This window comes from Tachypleus tridentatus, chromosome 10 (assembly GCF_004210375.1).
Source record: "Tachypleus tridentatus isolate NWPU-2018 chromosome 10, ASM421037v1, whole genome shotgun sequence".
NCBI lineage: Eukaryota > Metazoa > Arthropoda > Merostomata > Xiphosura > Limulidae > Tachypleus > Tachypleus tridentatus.
The window spans coordinates 136,831,336-136,851,803 of NC_134834.1; the positions used below are offsets into that span (position 1 = coordinate 136,831,336).

General features: G+C 34.8%; 1 protein-coding gene across 2 annotated transcripts in view; it reads right to left on the bottom strand.

Moving 5' to 3' along the window:
- The window catches only part of LOC143230415 (microtubule-actin cross-linking factor 1-like), a 244,375-nt gene extending 227,747 nt beyond the window's left edge, over positions 1 to 16,628 (bottom strand). The window contains exon 1 of one of the 2 annotated variants that reach the window (XM_076463938.1): positions 16,411 to 16,628. In XM_076463938.1, coding sequence (XP_076320053.1) covers positions 16,411 to 16,507 — 97 coding nt within the window. In that variant the 5' untranslated portion in view covers positions 16,508 to 16,628. The remainder of the gene's footprint in view (positions 1 to 16,410) is intronic. The other variant, XM_076463936.1, reaches the window with a different exon arrangement.
- Positions 16,629 to 20,468: the final 3,840 nt, after the last annotated feature.

Below are 20,468 nucleotides of genomic sequence, written 5' to 3' on the forward strand. Positions count from 1 at the left end.
TCTTTCTCAATGACTTAAAGAGTTTCACCTGCATAATTTAAACACTAGCCCACGTCTTTCGTTAAAAATCAAGTGTAGTTTTTTTACAATGTAGAATAAAAATGCATATTTATCGTATACAGTACTTGCGTTTTGTTGAAGTGCACATTCTTAAAATTTCCCAAGGATCTTCATTGAGTGTTCATCCCACCTGATTCTCCTAAAATTTCTGTTCTTGAATTTGATCTATAGATATTTATAAATAGTTTGTCAAAAATGAAATGGCTGTAAGCGTTTTTCTTCTGAAGGTTTGCAATTTATTTATATCAACTATTATCAACAAATAAACTAGAGGTCGTCACGGGCACCTGAGGGCTATGGTACCTATCAGATTTTTAATTATTTCACCTGACACGAATCTATTTTTACCGCCAGAATATCAGTTTTTAATTCAAAATCATAAAGATAATGTCGAAAATATGACAATAAAGCATTTGAAATCACAGGTATCATACAAAGTTAATAAAGCCGAGCTTCAAACTGCCATCTGTACTATTAAAATAGGTCTACATATCTGAAGAAAGAAACCTGTGTGTATTTTACACAGTATTTAACTACGCACTTAAAATCTAACACCTGTAGTCAATTTAATGCAAGATTTTTTATTACTCGAATACAACTTCGTTATTTTTTACAACAGGTAGCCGGTTCCAAATTTTCTACAGATATCTACCTCTGCGCTAAATTAGCCGAAAATAAATTCTGCAAACTTATATTTTACCTGTTCTAAAGCCTTCGTTTTATAATAACTGAATTTCTTCTCCTCCATATTAATCCATAAATAAGTGTTTTGTGTGTTAGATACTAAATGTAAAAAAGACTGACCCTAAATATTTGCGAAATCGCTCATTTTCTTCGTAAAATGCATAGGGATCGCCACGAGTAATTAACAGGATTAACTGCAACGTAAGCATTACATTTCTTTCCAGTTTTTGTGTTACTCAGATGTTATTTGGGGCCGTGTAATATCATTAAAATTTACTTATTTCTAGAAAACTGAGTAAATTTTGACCTTCATATCTAATAAATGATTAACTTATTGGAAAAGATTCAAAAGAGAACCGCTAAATTGAGGACATAAAGGTTTTATTATGGGGCAAGTTAAGAGCTCTTTTACTTTTTATTTTATTGAAGTTTACAAGCTTATTCGAGGGATCCATATTACAAAGTATCTGATTAATTTGTGCCACATTCTGAAGATATTAGAACGAGAGGTCACTTGTAAAAAACAGGCTGAGCTCCAGTCAGTATGGTTGATTTATGGAATGAGTTTCTGCTGCAACATTTCACAAGAGGTATAAGAGAAGTATCGACAAGTTCCTGAAAATTAAAAGTCGGGTTTAAATTGTTACATTTCGCTATGGTGGGTGTTTTAACAGAGAATTGAAGAACCATTGTTATCCTCACATTATATTAAAACAACTACAAGTATGTCAAGCACAATCTGTTAGGAATATGTTTCTAAGCAAGATGCTCTGCAAGAGTACAGTATGTTGGAAAAATACTTCTTAAAAACTGCTCTGTAAGATTAAAATATAAGGGAATTAGCTGATTGGTTCATTTAGTGTTTTATGGTACAAAGCAGCTCGGCTATCTGTGCCAAACATCTGGTAAAAAGTTAAAATTAAAGTAAATTTAGTAAAGTTCATAAAAGGAAATTAAGGTAAAACAAAACAAAGTTAAAAAAAGTACAAAACCAATGTTTACATCTAGTCTAGAACGTTAAGAGAAAAACTACAGTAATACAAGTTGTAAAGGACTTTCTGTAGCATAATCGTAGTTATCGTAACTCGCCAGGAAGACTAACAGGTAAGTACAAAAACCACTGTCAGTCACCTGAAGTTGACGTTTTCAGTCCTGGTTTTGAGTTATTTGACGTTATGGCCATTTTCAAAAAGTAAAATAATAAATGTTTTAAAAAACTTTTAGTAAAATGTTAATAATAACTTGCCAGGATGACTAACGGGTAGTTCAAACGGATAGTTTAAAACAGCAGCGTTAGTTACATGAAGTTGGCCTTTCCAGTCCTGATTTCGAGTTATTTAATGTTACGGCCATTTTATAATTTCAAATCGAACTAGATGGACTTTGATTCTTAAAAGGGAATCACATTAAAAAGGTTTAGTGTAAAAATTAAAAAACTTAAATGGCCTCTAAAAACCTAAAAACATTACCAAAGTGGACAATGTCACCATCACCAATAACACTGTCTTACGTTATGGACAAACCTTGGGACAGAACATGTTTAAAATGGTGTTGTCGTTGAGAGTCATAACGACAGCAAGAAAGTAAAATGTGGCTTACTGCAGGGGTTCCCAACCTTTTGGCACTTGCGACCCCTTACCTAAAAGTTTGAAACCCATGTGACCCCCTACTTAGGGCTTACTATCAGCAGCTTAATTTTTATTTTATTTTCTGTGAAGGAGAAGGAAAGAAACATCTAAAAAAATATTTAAAAATTCTGTAATTATTTATTAGCAAATTAAATCACATTGGTCCAACCTGAATTCACAAAAAGAACATATATTTCTTAAAATAATATTAACATAGGTTTGAACAGCTATCCAACCCAGCTAGTGAGATGCCTGATGTTGCATTTCAGCAGCAAGCTTTGAAATTCGTGGTCGAGCGTTTGTTAGAGCCAGTCTCATGTCATCTCCAACATCCAATCTGTTCCTATTCTTTGTTTATATATTGACAAAAGTGGAAAATCTTGCCTCACACAAGTAGGTAGAAGCAAATGGAACAAGGACACGTAAAGCTATCATGCTGACTTTGGAGTATGACTGATACATATCACACCAGAACTGAGTCACGGATTTCACTGTGAAGAGATCACGAGCTGAAGAATCGTTCCTTAGATCCAGAAATTCATCTTGGATATCATCTGGGATGCTGGATACATCAAGTTCAGTACAAAATGGGTTCCTTACCAGGGCCTCCCCTCCTGTTCCTGTGATTGCTCAGGGAAGTAACGCTCGACTTCCTTTTCCAGAGACTGAAGATGTTCGGTAATCTCATCCTTGAGAAACTGATCCAGTTGGATCTGAGACTCATCCGCCACTCCACAAAGTTTTTCAAACATAGCGATGTTTCCAAGATTGGTTTTCCGACGCCAGTTCTGCAGTTTGGAAACAAAGGCCCGAAGACTATCTTGAAAAAGGAGAACATGTGTTACCCTTCCTTGAAGCTTCAAATTGAGCTTGTTCAGCTGGTCAAAAATGTCGGCTAGGCACGCAACCCTTTTATTCCATGCTTAATCTTCGAAATGAGCTACAAGATCTTTCCTTTCTTGAGTCTCCAAGAATAGCTTTATTTCATCTTTCATTTCAAAGACACGATTAATAACGTTTCCTTTCGACAACCAACGTACTGCTGTGTAGAAGAGAAGGACTTCGTGGTCAGCATTCATGTCTTTGCATAGTTCTTTGAATAGGTGAGTGTTGAGTCTTCACATAATTTACAATTTTGATTACAGATTCAAGCACTTCCTGCAGAGAGGCAGGGAGAGTCTTACTGGCGAGAGCATATCAGTGAATCATGCAGTAAATGCCCTTTGCTCGAGGTGCTAGCTTCTTCACTCTCGACTGGAATCCTGATTTCGATCCCAGCATAGCCGGTGCCCCATCCGTACAAACCCCACACACGTTTTCCCATTGAAGATCTTCGTCTTGAAAAAAAATTGAAACTTTTTCCATGACATCATCAGCTTTTGTTGTGGTTTCAAGTGCACTGCAGAATAAGAATTCGTCTTTGATGTCACCTGAATTAATGTATCTCACGAAGACAAGCAACTGAGAACATGAACTTACATCTGTTGACTCGTCGAGCTGAAAGGAGAACAAAGGGGAACCCTTGATTTCAGTCAAAACCTGTTCCTTCACATCCATAGACATTTTAGAAATGAGCCTCTGTATAGTATTATTTGACAGGGATACTTGCTGCATCTTCTTTGCACTGGCTTCTCCAAGAATAAGATTTACTGCTTTCATCATGCAGGGTTTAAGAAGTGTTTCTCCAACCGTTTGAGGCTTTTTTTGTTTAGCAATTTCGAATGCAATCTCATATGAAGCTTCCACTACGGCTGCACTCTGCTGCTGAAACGACCCACTTCTATCGATTCTTTGGCTTTTAAGACACCGTTCATGCCGTTTGTAGAAATCCAAACCCTTCTTTGCGTGTTCTGGATGTTTCTTCTCGAGATGACGCTTGAGTTTTGATGGTTTCATTGACTCTGCACTCAGGACAGTATGGCACAAAACACACTGTGGTTTCTCGATGCCGTCGTTGGCGAGCACAGTGGTGAAGCCAATGTTGAGGTAGCATTCTGAGTATCTGCGCCGTTTAGCCTTGGACACAACTCACCTCTACTGCTTACTTATCTCCTTGTTAAAATAAAATAAAAATGTTGAATAATGAACGCTTTGGCAACTGTAGATCTTACACTGACTACTTGTGGGGGGTGCAGGTAAAGTAATGATGGGATAAGTATTGGGAGGAAAGGGAGCGTGGCCAGTCGCGCGATTCGTCATCCACCAATCAGCAACGGACATGTGACTCACGTGTCGACAGTGAGCACACACACACTTAATCACAGCTAAACAGACACACAGGCATACGTACATGCGCGTGCACTCACATACTCGCTACACACTAGTACACACATACATACAGTTGCAGACACATACACATTCAGACAGGCACATTCACTCACAGGCACGCATACATACACCCATAATATCACCTAATGACATTGAACTAACGTAGCACACGTTTTGCTTTGCACCGAAACAAAAAAAAAAAAAAGTAAGAGCATGAAAATGTAATTGATGAAATAAAATTAATGTTATCCCAAGCTACTTCTAACAAGGCTACGCGACTCCCCTGCCAAGGCTTCGCGACCCACCGGTTGGGAACCCCTGGCTTATTGTGACCTGAGTGTTACACAGATTACACATTGGTGCATCAGTTCCAGATAACAGAAATAAATGAATTAAAAAATTGTGGCCAATACGAAGTCTAGTTAGAACAACTTCCTCTTTCCGATCCTTATGGAAGCAAGATGGCCAAAGTCCAATATAGGGTTTTATTTGGAAAAGCTTGTTTTCGCGTTGCTCACTCCAAGTTGATTGCCAGCTGGACCATACAGGACCATAGTCCACGTATGGCACTATCACCGCTGTGCCTGTTCCAGAGCAGATAAATTTATCTGCGGTGTCGGCGAGCTCGTTCCCGTGAATACCAACGTGGCCCGATATCCAAAAAACCGGATAGAAGTAGATGTTAAAGATAATTGGGCAAGTTGGTTTTGAATATAGGCGAAAACAGGATGTGAACTAACGTGAAGCGATTCCAGACCCAGCAGAGAACTAAGCGAGTCAGTATAAATCGTGCAGTTTGAGTACTGCTTAGTTTCTATGTGACCCAGGGCAAGAGAAATGGAATGAAGTTCAGCAATGAACACAAAAGTTGTAGAGGGGATTTTGCGCCCAACCACTGAACCACAACAAACCATGGCAGAGCCCACAGAGTTACCTGATTTCAAACCATCTGTATAAATAAGAGTGGAATGATGGTTCGAAAGATGTCCAGCAAATAGCAGACAGTATTTCCAATCGGAAGTGTCTGCTTTTCTCCGATGACTTAAAGGCAGGTCACATTTGAGGACTGTAAGAAGCCATGGTGAGACGAGCTGACCAGTAAATACAGTAATATGTTATCCAAGGACAGACCCAATTCATCCAACTGCGCCTGAATACGAAGGCCAAAAAGAGCAATGGCAGATCGTCTGTTCTGAAAACGTATGGCCCAACAGAGGAAGGAAAATACAACTCCAGGTGGGATGATTTGGTAAGGAAGGAAGTTTCGAAGCATATAGTAAAGACAGTTGCAAACGGCAGAAGTGCAAAGAAGGTTCACGAGACTCTAGGCATATTCTCTGAACTGAGGAAATGCGGAAAGCTCCAGTGCAGAGCCGAAGTCCTTATTGATGAATGGGGACCAGCATCTTTAAGGCTGAAGTCCTGGAAGAGCCATAGACCAGTGATCCATAGTCGAGTTTCGATCGAATAAGAGCACGATATATGTTTAGCATATAACATCGATCCAGTCCCCATGTGGTGGAAAAGAAAACAAGGAGGATGTTCAGTGCTCTTGTACAATTGACCCGTAGCTGCATGATGTTTGATATGTCAGCTTACGGTCGAAGATAAGCCCAAAGAAATTTGTCTCAGGGACCACAGGCAGCACAACTTCACCGATACGGAGTTCAGGATCAGGGTGAATACTCTGTTGGTGGCAAAAGTGCATGAAAACGGTTTTAAAAGAGAAAGAAGTTAAAGCCGTTTGCCGTGGTACACTTCAGTAAACGACTGAGGGCAGTCTGTCGCTATTGCTCAATATAGCTCACGTTCGACGACTGACATGAGATGTGAAAGTGGTCAACATAGAGCCCGTTGTTCAATGATGGCATTAATTTTTATACTGAAAAGTATAACACTCAAAACACAGCCCTGAGGGACTCCAAGTAACTGTAAAAAAGAACAGGAAAGTTTTGAACCAACACGAACTTGAAATCTCCTGTCCATTAATTTTTGTTAATAAAAATGGGCAAATGGCCACGTAACCCACGTATATGGAGGTCTTGCAAAATGCCATACCTCCATGTTTTATCATAAGCCTTCTCAATGTCGAAGAATATTGATACAAGATGTTGTCGTTTGAGAAAGGCTTCTCTGATGGACGTTTCAAGTCGAATCAGGTGGTCCATGGTGGAGCACTGTCGTCGGAACCCTCACTGGGTGGGTGAGAGGAGGTTGTTTGATTCGAGGAACCAAATGAGATGAGCATTAAGCATCCTCTCTAAGGTCTTACAGAGACAGCTCGTCAAAGAAATTGGACGGTAGTTTGAAGGAATCCTTCCCAGGCTTAGAGAAAGGTAAGACAATAGCCTGGCGCCAGGCATTCAGAAAAACATTCTCCTGCCAGATCCGGTTAAAAGCAAGCAGAAGAATAGTAAGAGAAGCAGGGGATAGATGGCGCAGCATTTCATGGTGTACATCATAAGGTCCGATCAATGAAGAGCCAGTTAGAATTCCACCATTGTAAAGGGACGATTATAGTCATAAAGACAATCAGCTCGAAAGGAAAGAGGTGATCGCTCTGCCCGAGTCTTGATGGCTAAGAAGGTGGAGGAAGAAGCAGAAGTGCTAGATACCCCGCAAAAGCTTTCACCTAGAGTATCAGTGATGCTCCGGGTATCAGCTACTTTCTGGCCATAAGAGAGCAAGATCGAGATGGGGACAGAATTATATTGCCCACCGACCTTTCGAATCTTGTCCCATATGACTTTGTAACTGGTGGTAGAAGACATGCCGGTTGTGAACTCAATCCAACATTCCTTCTGGCTTTGACGTCTTACCCACCGAGCATGTGCACGGTCCTGCTGGAAAGCAATGCGGTTGGAGAGTGTGGGATATCTACGGAAAGTATCCCAGGCGCGTTTTGTAGCCTTCCGTGTCATGTGGCAGGCAGGATTCCACCACGGACGTGGATATAGTGGAAAACGTGTCGAGGTTTTAGGAATACATTGAGCAGCTGCTTGTATAATACAATCAGTTACTGCTGCCACACAGTCGTCTATTGATGGCTTACAGACGATGGCAGGATCAAGTTCTGCGAGAGCAATGAAAGAGGGCTAGTTTGCGTGATTCAGCTTCCAACGGGACACGTGTGTCAGGAGACATCGACCACGGCCAGTCTCTCTCAAAATTATAGGAAAATGATGAAGGGGAGCAAATTGAGAGATCAATAGCAGTAAAGGACTGACTAGGTGCATGGAAATAAATAGACAACCCAGTATTGAAAAGAGAAAGGCTGTGATCAGAGAGCATACTCTCTACAGAGTGACCCCTCCTATCAATACTTCCCCAGAGGGGATGATGTCTATTAAAATCCCCCATGATTAAAAAGGCAGACGGCAACTATTTAATGAGAGCATCAAGGTCATATAATGGGAAAATACTTCTTAAAAATCTCCTCTGTAAGAGTACAATACAGTGGGAAAATACTTCTTACAAATTGCTCTGTAAAAGTTCAATGTACTGGGAAAATACTTCTTAAAAACTGCTCTGTAAGGGTACAATATACTGGGAAAATCCTTCTTAAAAACTGCTCTGTAAGGGTACAATATACTGGGAAAATACTTATTAAAAATCTCATCTGTAAGATTACAATATAGTAGAAAAATACTTCTTAAAAACTGCTCTGTAAGGGTACAATGTACAGGGAAAAATACAACATAATGGGAAAATACTTCTTAAAAATCTCATCTGTAAGAGTACAATATAGTAAAAAAATACTTTTTAAAAATTGTTCTGTAAGAGTACAATGTACTGGGAAAATACTTCTTAAAAACTGCTCTGTAAGGGTACAATGTACTGGGAAAATACTTCTTAAAAACTGCTCTGTAAGGGTACAATGTACTGGGAAAATACTTATTAAAAATCTCATCTGTAAGATTACAATATAGTAGAAAAATACTTCTTAAAAACTGCTCTGTAAGGGTACAATGTACAGGGAAAATACATACTAAAAATCTCATCTGTAAGATTACAATATAGTAAAAAATACTTTTAAAAATTGTTCTGTAAGGGTACAATGTACAGGGAAAATACTCTTAAAACTGCTCTGTAAGGGTACAATGTAATGGGAAAATACTTACAAACTGCTCTGTAAGGGTACAATGTAATTGGGAAAATACTTTTACAAACTGCTCTGTAAGGGTACAATGTACTGGGAAAATACTTCTTACAAACTGCTCTGTAAGGGTACAATGTACTGGGAAAATACTTCTTAAAATGCTCTGTAAGGGTACAATCTGGGAAAATACTCTTAAAAACTGCTAGGGTACAATGTAAAAATACTTTTTAAAACTGCTCTGTAAGGGTACAATGTACTGGGAAAATACTTCTTAAAAACTGCTCTGTAAGGGTACAATGTACTGGGAAAATACTTCTTAAAAACTGCTCTGTAAGGGTACAATGTACTGGGAAAATACTTCTTAAAAACTGCTCTGTAAGGGTACAATGTACTGGGAAAATACTTCTTAAAACTGCTCTGTAAGGGTACAATGTACTGGGAAAATACTTCTTAAAACTGCTCTGTAAGGGTACAATGTACTGGGAAAATACTTCTTAAAACTGCTCTGTAAGGGTACAATGTACTGGGAAAATACTTCTTAAAAACTGCTCTGTAAGGGTACAATGTACTGGGAAAATACTTCTTAAAAACTGCTCTGTAAGGGTACAATGTACTGGGAAAATACTTCTTAAAAACTGCTCTGTAAGGGTACAATGTACTGGGAAAATACTTCTTAAAAACTGCTCTGTAAGGGTACAATGTACTGGGAAAATACTTCTTACAAACTGCTCTGTAAGGGTACAATGTACTGGGAAAATACTTCTTACAAACTGCTCTGTAAGGGTACAATGTACTGGGAAAATACTTCTTACAAACTGCTCTGTAAGGGTACAATGTACTGGGAAAATACTTCTTAAAACTGCTCTGTAAGGGTACAATGTACTGGGAAAATACTTCTTAAAACTGCTCTGTAAGGGTACAATGTACTGGGAAAATACTTCTTAAAACTGCTCTGTAAGGGTACAATGTACTGGGAAAATACTTCTTAAAAACTGCTCTGTAAGGGTACAATGTACTGGGAAAATACTTCTTAAAAACTGCTCTGTAAGGGTACAATGTACTGGGAAAATACTTCTTAAAAACTGCTCTGTAAGGGTACAATATAATAGAAAAATACTTCTTAAAAATCTCATCTGTAAGAGTACAATATAATAGAAAAATACTTCTTAAAAATCTCATCTGTAAGAGTACAATATAATAGAAAAATACTTCTTAAAAATCTCATCTGTAAGAGTACAATATAATAGAAAAATACTTCTTAAAAATCTCATCTGTGAGAGTACAATATAATAGAAAAATACTTCTTAAAATCTCATCTGTGAGAGTACAATATAATAGAAAAATACTTCTTAAAATCTCATCTGTGAGAGTACAATATAATAGAAAAATACTTCTTAAAATCTCATCTGTAAGAGTACAATATAATAGAAAAATACTTCTTAAAAATCTCATCTGTAAGAGTACAATATAATAGAAAAATACTTCTTAAAAATCTCATCTGTAAGAGTACAATATAATAGAAAAATACTTCTTAAAATCTCATCTGTAAGAGTACAATATAATAGAAAAATACTTCTTAAAAATCTCATCTGTAAGAGTACAATATAATAGAAAAATACTTCTTAAAAATCTCATCTGTAAGAGTACAATATAATAGAAAAATACTTCTTAAAAATCTCATCTGTAAGAGTACAATATAATAGAAAAATACTTCTTAAAAATCTCATCTGTAAGAGTACAATATAATAGAAAAATACTTCTTAAAAATCTCATCTGTAAGAGTACAATATAATAGAAAAATACTTCTTAAAAATCTCATCTGTAAGAGTACAATATAATAGAAAAATACTTCTTAAAAATCTCATCTGTGAGAGTACAATATAATAGAAAAATACTTCTTAAAAATCTCATCTGTGAGAGTACAATATAATAGAAAAATACTTCTTAAAAATCTCATCTGTAAGAGTACAATGTACTGGGAAAATACTTCTTAAAAACTGCTCTGTAAGGGTACAATGTACTGGGAAAATACTTCTTAAAAACTGCTCTGTAAGGGTACAATGTACTGGGAAAATACTTCTTAAAAACTGCTCTGTAAGGGTACAATGTACTGGGAAAATACTTCTTAAAAACTGCTCTGTAAGGGTACAATGTACTGGGAAAATACTTCTTAAAAACTGCTCTGTATGGTTTCAATGTACTGGGAAAATATTTCTTAAAAACTGCTCTGTAAGGGTACAATGTACTGGGAAAATACTTCTTAAAAACTGCTCTGTAAGGGTACAATGTACTGGGAAAATACTTCTTAAAAACTGCTCTGTATGGTTTCAATGTACTGGGAAAATACTTCTTAAAACCTGCTCTGCAAGGGTACAATGTACCGGGAAAAATACAATATAGTAGAAAAATACTTCTTAAACATCTCTGTAAGAGTACAATATAATGGGAAAATACTTCTTAAAAACTGCTCTGCAAGATTACAAGAAATGGGAAAATACTTCTTAAAAACTGCTCTGTAAGAGTACAATATAGTAAAAAAATACTTCTTAAAAATCTCATCTGTAAGAGTACAATATAGTAGAAAAATACTTTTTAAAAATTGCTCTGTAAGAGTACAATGTACTGGGAAAATACTTCTTAAAAACTGCTCTGTAAGGGTACAATATAATAGAAAAATACTTCTTAAAAACTGCTCTGTAAGGGTACAATATAATAGAAAAATACTTCTTAAAAACTGCTCTGTAAGGTAAAATATACTGGAAAAATACTTCTTAAAAACTGCTCTAAAGGGTACAATATACTGGGAAAATACTTCTTAAAAACTGCTCTGTAAGATTACAATATAATGGTAAAATACTTCTTAAAAACTGCTCTGTAAGGGTACAATGTACTGGGAAAATACTTCTTAAAAATCTCATCTGTAAGGGTACAATGTACTGGGAAAAATACAATATAATGGGAAAATACTTCTTAAAAATCTCATCTGTAAGAGTATAATATATTGGAAAAATATTTCTTAAAAACTGTTCTGTTAGAGTACAATATAGTAGGAAAATATTTCTTAATAAGCTATCCTGTCTGAACACAGTCTCATGGGGAAACGGCCTGGCACAGTTTGAACCCAATTATCATATTCAGTCCTGGAGGTGTGATAATGTTACAGTCAATCCCACTATTTATTTGTTAGTAAAACGTTGTCTAACAATTGGCTCTGGTTGACGTTTATTTGATACTTTCACTCTAGTCTATCACTTCTAGATTAGGGGCGGCTAGCGCAGATAGTGCTCCAGTAGCTTTCCACAATATTTAATAAACAAAATATATTGGGGTAAACAGGAATTACTGTTCTGCTAGGACAATAAATTGTATGTGGCACAGTCCACTGAAAATGTTTTTTTATAACTAATTATCACAACAGAAACTGATAGGTATATCGTTCTGCAGGAGTTTTTCCCATCGAGGCACGAGGTATTGTCTACTAAGAACAAGAGGGAATTCTAATATCGGCGGCACTAGAAAATATTTTAGGCATGATTAGAGCAAATTAACCAATGAGACCTTTGGCATAGTCAAATACAGCAATCGAAAGGATTTGACCCACTGAATCCAAAACTACAATTATATTTCAAATCGATCAAGAGATGACGTAGCTATGAGATAAAAGTCTATTGTGAAAAAAATACACTAACAAACAAAAACAGAGCCATTCTACAAGCAGCTATGCCGCAGCTAAAAACAACCCAAATCGTCAAATAACACAATGACGATATTAACTGTAGATTAAAATAAAATTCACGAACTCTGGTAATGTCCTCTACTACATTGCAGAAAGTAACAGGTAATTTAGCAGATGCTTCTATCACCTCAAGGTCAGTGTAGCCCACCCAACAAACTAGCTGACAAGATTGTATATAATAAGATGGGTGGGGGAGGCATTCACCTATAATCACTATTAAACAAACCGGAAGTTTATTGTAGATGTACTTACACCATTATGGTTAGGATAATATCTATTAAAGGGAACAGATGTTAAGAAATAAACAATTTTATAAAACTCTGAGATACAGAAATATCTGAAAGCAAGGGAGTAAGAAAATAAGACCACCACCTACATAACAGGATAATGATCGTTGCTTAAGATAGTTTATTTTTCTTGTAATCCAAAATCAAAAATAATATGTTATAATTAATCATAAGCTTGGTTTGACTGAACCATATATGCATTTAGGTTTTAAAAGATTTTTGTTTTCATAGACGTTAATCTTACCTAAACTTTATAAAGATATTTTACAGCATAACAGGCGATTTTAAAAATCCGAAATAGTAACAGATAATATAAATCAGCCCTCGTGGTATTAGTAAGCACTTGAACACTTCTTGATTGGAGTTTTAAGTAACTTTACCCAATTTTTACACAGACATCAAAAATTTCAGCATTTCCTAATGAAGGAAAATAGTAACCCAGAGTTCTATACAGCTTCATTAAAAACTAAAAAAAGACAATAATAAGCAACTTCAATAGCATTATAATAACACTATTATTGAAAAATCAAATTTTTACGACATTAAGTATCCCAACTATTGTTTAAAATGTTATTTTAAATAACATAACTGAACGATTCTTTAAAACATTAATATAAAGCATAAAACTTATTCATGATAAAATAAAATAGCCTACAATTCCTGACAGTATTATGAATTATAACACTCTTTTAAGACAATAATATGAACCCTAAAATCATACGAAGCACTACTATAAAGTATTATGTAGACAATCCAACATTTTTAAAGCATTATCATCTTTTTATGATACAGTAAGACCAAGTAATCTTATGTATACGCTCAACGCTAACAAAATATTTCGCTTACCAGCAATAACCTTATCGACAGACACTGAGATAAAATTACACAAGTATACTGCTTGTGATCTATACTTGTTAAACCGATGTTGCTAGGGCTTAACATAACATAAACGACGACCACTACACTAATATATATATATATATATATATGTATATAGAGCATTTACTATTGTTGCTCCATCAAAGTATTAATCACTGTTATTGTTCTATTTTCTTCAATTCATGAAAATATTGTTGTAAGCTATATATTTTTAATGTTGCAATACATATTATTAGCTAGATGGCGTTTTACTAGAAAGTTCTGATTTGGCATTAAGTTGTATTCTTTTCTTGCTCTAGCACATTCTGATGTAGATAATAAATATGACGGCCCGTGAAGCATGAAGTTGAGATTAAAGTATTTCCACTGCTTTGCAAAAATTATTGAAGCAAGCAGATTTACTGTGTTTCAGTCCTAATACTTTTATTAAAGGTTTAATGTCATTTGTAGGCTTAAACATATTACAGTATTTTACAATAGTGTTAAATTTCAAGTTTCATTATGTAGGCCCGACGTTACTGTATTTTCACTAGGTAATAAAAAAACCTCTAAGAAAGAAAAACATTACAACAATGTTAAGACAACTAGAGAGCTTCCACGTGAAATAACAATTTCTCAAACAAGAAAAAAAATCTAACACAAACGTTTTTATTCGTTTGTTTTTCGTAAGTCACCTACAGTGTACAGCTGTTTACACCTGGCGACTGCACGAGAAAAGACCTACAGCGTGACGACAACCACATAGAACAATCAGTTAAGCCTAATGTCACGTGATACAGCGGTGGATCAGCGTGCGTTAGCGGCGTTCATGCGCATGAAGCAAATATCGATTTTTAGGCAGGCCACGCAATACGCAATGAAGAGAAGCAATATTGATTACATCATATATGGTGCAAAAACAGACAAATTCCAAATAGCAATTTTACACAAAATCAAGTGGCACTTCAGTAGTTTTCATTGTTTAAATTTAAATAAGCCAATATCTTTCAATAAAAAGTTTATTCTGTGATATGTGAGAAATTCTATAAATTACCATTTCTACCAATTCGAATGAAATAAAACAAATATACAACGATCCACATATAACCTACTAGGCTGTCTACTACGTCTGCAAGCTGCAAGGACATCGATACTGGAACAAGCATGTAAAAACAAACCGTTGTCAAGTGATACTGCAAAACTTCAAACACAGAAATTCACATGAACACAAACTATCTTGTTCAAAACTTAGGGTTAATAATACGAAACAATGATTTAAAACTGAATGAAAATTATTAAAAAACGAATCCGTTATAAAAAAAAACACAGATAAAAAACATACATATAAATTATCGATCGACAAACTTAAATTAATACATTAAAGATGAAGTTTCTGACAAAATATTTTGTAAAACCCATTACTTTCTGACCATACGTAGACGTGTTGAGTGAAACATGCTTTACATTAATTTATTATTAATTTGATTCATAATAATTATTTTTTACACGTCTTAACTAACAAACATTTCATACTTTTACTGTCACGTGTTAATTACGGAACCTTTTATTTAAAAAACAGAACCATTCTAAAATGCACGTTGATGAATTATAAATATAAAGTTTTGGTTTTTTTTCTGAGTAACATGTTGTATACGTATGAAAACGCTGTAAATAAATGGCATATTAAACCAAAGACACTGCTTAAGTTAGTTCCTTTTTTAAAACTATATCGGGGCGTATCATAACTAAACTAGTCTGTTATTGTTAGCATCAAATAACATATATACAGCTTTCTTTACGAATAGGTTTACACTTGATTATCGTGAATGATTCCAAATATTTTACTTAAGTAAACAGTGCTGATGATTCATCGTTTTCTCAAGGACGTGCTCTACGCATGGAAAGAATGGCCTACTTTAAATGCGAGCATGACTAATATTTTGAATTTACCACTTGGAAGAAGATTTTTCGAAATTCTGTACTGTGAAAATACCGTTTCGACGCTGTCATTCTCATAATTTATAATGCAGCTCGTACAAGTTCTTACTTACATAGATAAGTAATCGGAGATTACAAGAGAATATTACTTGAGTAAGTCAATTTTCACATGATAAAACTAGCTTTTAGTTTCAGCCAAAAGGATTCGCCAAATAAGAGAAAAGTATGAACATTACTTTTCACACGCCTTGGAGTTATGCTACAACACGTAGTCGATATATTGCTAAAATCGATTTAACTTCCTCCCCCCAAGAAAGGTAAACTATAACCATGATGACAAAAGACAAAATGGACTCTATCAGCTCTTCTACATTGTGTTTTATACGTTAAACATACTGACTCTGCATACATATTGTTCCAGTCGAATCACTAAAACAAACTATTATGATAATAATGATCATAAGAATCCGGCACTATATTGTTATCAAATTTTATACACATTGCTTAAACATATATATGTATATGATTTAATATATAAAACATGCTACGATTATAACTGTTTACATTACGTGAAAATAAGTTGCTTTTTATTTTATTCCCAGAACTTAGACAATTAATTTCAATAAAATTTCTACACAATTTAAAAACTTTCAGAGAAACATATAACACATTTTTACTGATACTATACCATATTATATCAACACATAGATAGATGGCTAAAACTAAAGTAACGAAACTAAGTACTTGTTTTTCAGTGTCTACAAAACTACTCTATCAGCTGTGCATTGTTTGCTCAGCAATATATACATATTAATTTAAGTAAAGTGTCTATTACTGTATTCGAAAACTCACCTGCTATTTTTAACACTGCCCTGTCTGCAGGATCCAACTGAAGGATACTCAAGGGTTTATCCTTGACCCACTCGGATAAGCTCTGGCCGAAATCCATACGATTGTGCAGACGAAGCCTCCTGTACCATGCGGGATCAACCAGAGCGCGAGCCGTCACTTTCTTTGGCGGCTCGACCGTACGGTGTGGACTAGAATGTCCTTTACTAGAAACAAAGGATTCCACACTAGCAGTGACCGTCAGTAGCCCTTCTTACATATTTCGTACAGTTCTTAAGAAGATCACGCACAATTGCTCGATCGAGTAAAACATAGATAAAACTCAGGCCTAACTAAAACTAACTGTACGTTGATGCTGACGTTTTAGCGCAAGAATATCCACAACAGAATATGGCTGGCGAGATAATGATCGACTCAAGCGCCCCTCCTCCACTAGCGACGTGCAGGGGAGATGTGTAAAACTTCCAGTAGCGAGTATTTACCGAAAGGGCAAAAACCCTCAGTTGCCAACGTTGATACTCGACGTCTCTCACCGGACGTAAGTGAATCGCTTGTCTGATCGTTTTTTATTCAATACACGTTCACATTTTGCAAGGGTCGCTGCTATTGGCTGAACAGAATTTACTAACGGAATGTTTAATTAATGAGACACCGTTTATTTTAAATAGTCTGCGATGAACTTACTGCCACTTGTATTCTTCGAAATATTATAGAAACTCCACCTGTTAATACAATTTGTTTGTATGTGTGTATTTACATACATTCATTCTGAAAACACGCATCTCATGCCTCAATTTAAGACTTGTTACCATTAAAAACTTCATTTGAAACATACATTAGCGCCGCCTTTCGAAAACATTTAGAATTATATGTTAAACGATAGCAGGATGATATAAAATACCAAAGAAATAAATGTTTTCTTTCTGTTTATGAAAATTGAAGAAAGGTTTATTTTAAACTATGTATTTAAAAAACCAAACAGAACAAAATTAAATCATACAATTTTTGAAATAGCCAATTATTTAATAATTTTGCCATTTAATGTTTATAATTAACTATTTATGCCCCTCTCCTCATTGGCTCAACAGTAAACTTATTAGCTAAAAATCGGAATTCGTTTCCAATGTGAGCGCGGAGCAGATAACCCATTGTATAGTTTAAACACAAACAAGTAAACAATTCCATTTATCTCCAGAGCTATTGCCATCTTTTAGCGATTAAAATAAAAAAATCGAATGCTGTTTCATGAGATTTATTTTCATTTTTTAGGTAAATCGAGGTGTCAATATAAAAATTAGTTTAAATTTCCTTAATTGCTAATAGGAAAATAAGCCTTACAACTATGTCCACATATTGCAAGATTAAATTTTAATATTAAACCATGTATGTACAGAATAATGTATTTTAAAGCTTACTCAAAGTTTCAGTTGACACATTCCTCTCTTTGCATGTGATAGTTTAAATTACTCCAATGAAGTAAATTAAATTTAGAATAGTGATATATTCAACTTAATTACAGGTTTTTTAAGGACAAACCTTAATTAACAACAGTGTAAATTAATTGTAGCTTTATTAAGAGTAAAACGTCACGACTGTGACATATTTTTATAGATTGTAGCCAGTGTAATGATAAATGCCCACCACAACGTTACATCCTGTTACATACGGTTAACGTATGATTTTAAAACAGTAACACAATCTGACCAATTATAGTTGATCTAAGGGCAAAGCGTTATGAAATGTTATAAGTTATCATCATTTGTCGCTTAAAGATATGTTGGAAACGATTCTATCACTTTTTATGAAACGAAAGTTGCCAACTTTTATACACAATTGACTACTTTCCTAGAGTAACTAGTTTTTACACCTTACTTAATTCCTCTTGGCCAAAGTGATTTGTATATGATACGTAATTCATAAAAGTGGAACGCATTTGTTGACAAAGTTCAGTATCAGTTTTTACAGCAAAGTACAATGCCACAACGAAGGTTGTTGACATTCATTTTAACTTTTGTTAACTATATTAACAGTAAGATAAACGATAAGAAAGTACAATCAAAATGTAGGTTGGAAAATGATCATATTGATCTCCTTATCACCTGATCTTAACCTGCAAAGGTCAATGCTATCTTAAGGCGAGGTTAGCAAGAACTTTTAATTGTTTTTATTAAAATTCAACAGAGTGAAATATATTATTTTGGATGACGTAAATCTTTTGTGCCTCCAAGTTTCCCAGCTTTGTAGCTGACAAACTACAGGGCAAGAAACTCTGTACCATTGTTTTAGTTTACAGTGTAAAGAAATTGCTAATGAATACGGAGTTGCTTGCCACAAAAATGTTGTTCCTTTTTGTAATATGAATTAAAACTACTAAAGCTTTATATTCACAATCGTGAGCAGTTAGAACATTTCCCATTTAACCCAAATTTTTCCCAATTTTAAATTTTCTATGAATGTATATATTTAAAATATTTTAAAAGAACTTCGAATAAAATAACACTACCAACGTCGATTGTTGTTGGTGTAACATAATGACTTGGAATACTTACAAGATTTTGAAATACATAAGTGAAATACAAACTTAAGATATTTTTTAAATGAAAATTAAATGCATTAATAAAATATAAACAGTAATTTACTGTAATTTAATAGCTTGAGATATTTGAAACAAAACCGTGTTTTGAATATCGCAAGGAATATTGTTGAGTGAATGAAAGAAAACTGTTTCATTATTATCTTCAATACTTAAAGTATTCAAAAATGTGGATTCCACTAAGTTTATATTTAATATCGTTTGCAACTTTATAGTAGAAATGCTTTTTTAAACAATTAAAGCTGTGATACATTTTAGCTCATAAAAGCAGGGCATCTTAAGGTAATTACACGTTGTCTGATGCCTGCTCCATTGAACTGAAACGTCTCAGTTTTAACTACTTAAAAATTCACAACACCAAAATTAATTTATCTCCAACGCTTTTGAGTGAAACGACTGAAACGTTCTTGGGTGAGTGACTTTAGTAAAACGAATAAATTAGCTTAATCTTAAACGTTGTAAAATAAAATATCTTTACTCTGCTCAATAAATTTTTTATACATTGTTTAGTAGGTGGTGTTATGTACTACAATTATAAATAGCCTAAAACAAGAATAAATGTCGACATGAATCCATTTTATGATACTTGCTAACAACACTAATACGCGTGTTTTCTTTTTTTTAATACACAAACAATAATACAATTTACAATAACGGTTATTACAAATAATGATCTATATACAAAAGCTTTACAAACTCATGAACAATATTGGTTCTTCTATCTTGTCTTGAACTTGTTTGATTTTTTACAGAGGGTTCACGATGAGCGAATTAATTACGCATTGATGTTTGATGCTGATCATACATGAAGTTGTGTAATGTTTTTGTAAAACTATTACTGTGCGATGTGAAAGTGCTGAAGTTAAATGGCTTGTAATGTTCGAGACTTATACACGTTCCTAGTCAAATATCTGAAGTTCCTGATTACTAAGTGTTAATTTCAGTTATAGCTTTTGAGGTTCTATAGTATACTAACTGTAGCAAACCAATATTATATCCCGTCTTTTGGTGTGTTGCGTTGGTTAATTTATAGGAGTGAAGAGAGTTTCTAGAAATTTCAGCCTAAACAGTAATGCCGACGATACACTAATGTTTACGTACACAAATATATTGTTGATTTTTACACTCGAGGATCTTCTACAAGTTTAGGAAATAGGCTGGAATATATATATATATATTATGCTGTTGTGGAGGAAACATTTTATGCTAAAAATAAACGACCTTATAAGACGAAATATGTTATTCGTTTTACAGTTTCTTCCTTTTTTAATTTCGCGCAAAGCTACTTGAGGACTATCTGCGCTAACCGTCCCTAATTTAGCAGTGTGTAAGACTAGAAGGAAGGCAGCTAGTCATCACCATCCGCTACCAACTCTTGGGCTACTCTTTTACCAACGAATAGTAGGATTGACCGTCACATTATAATGCCCCACGACTGAAAGGGCGAGCATATTTGATGCGACGGGGA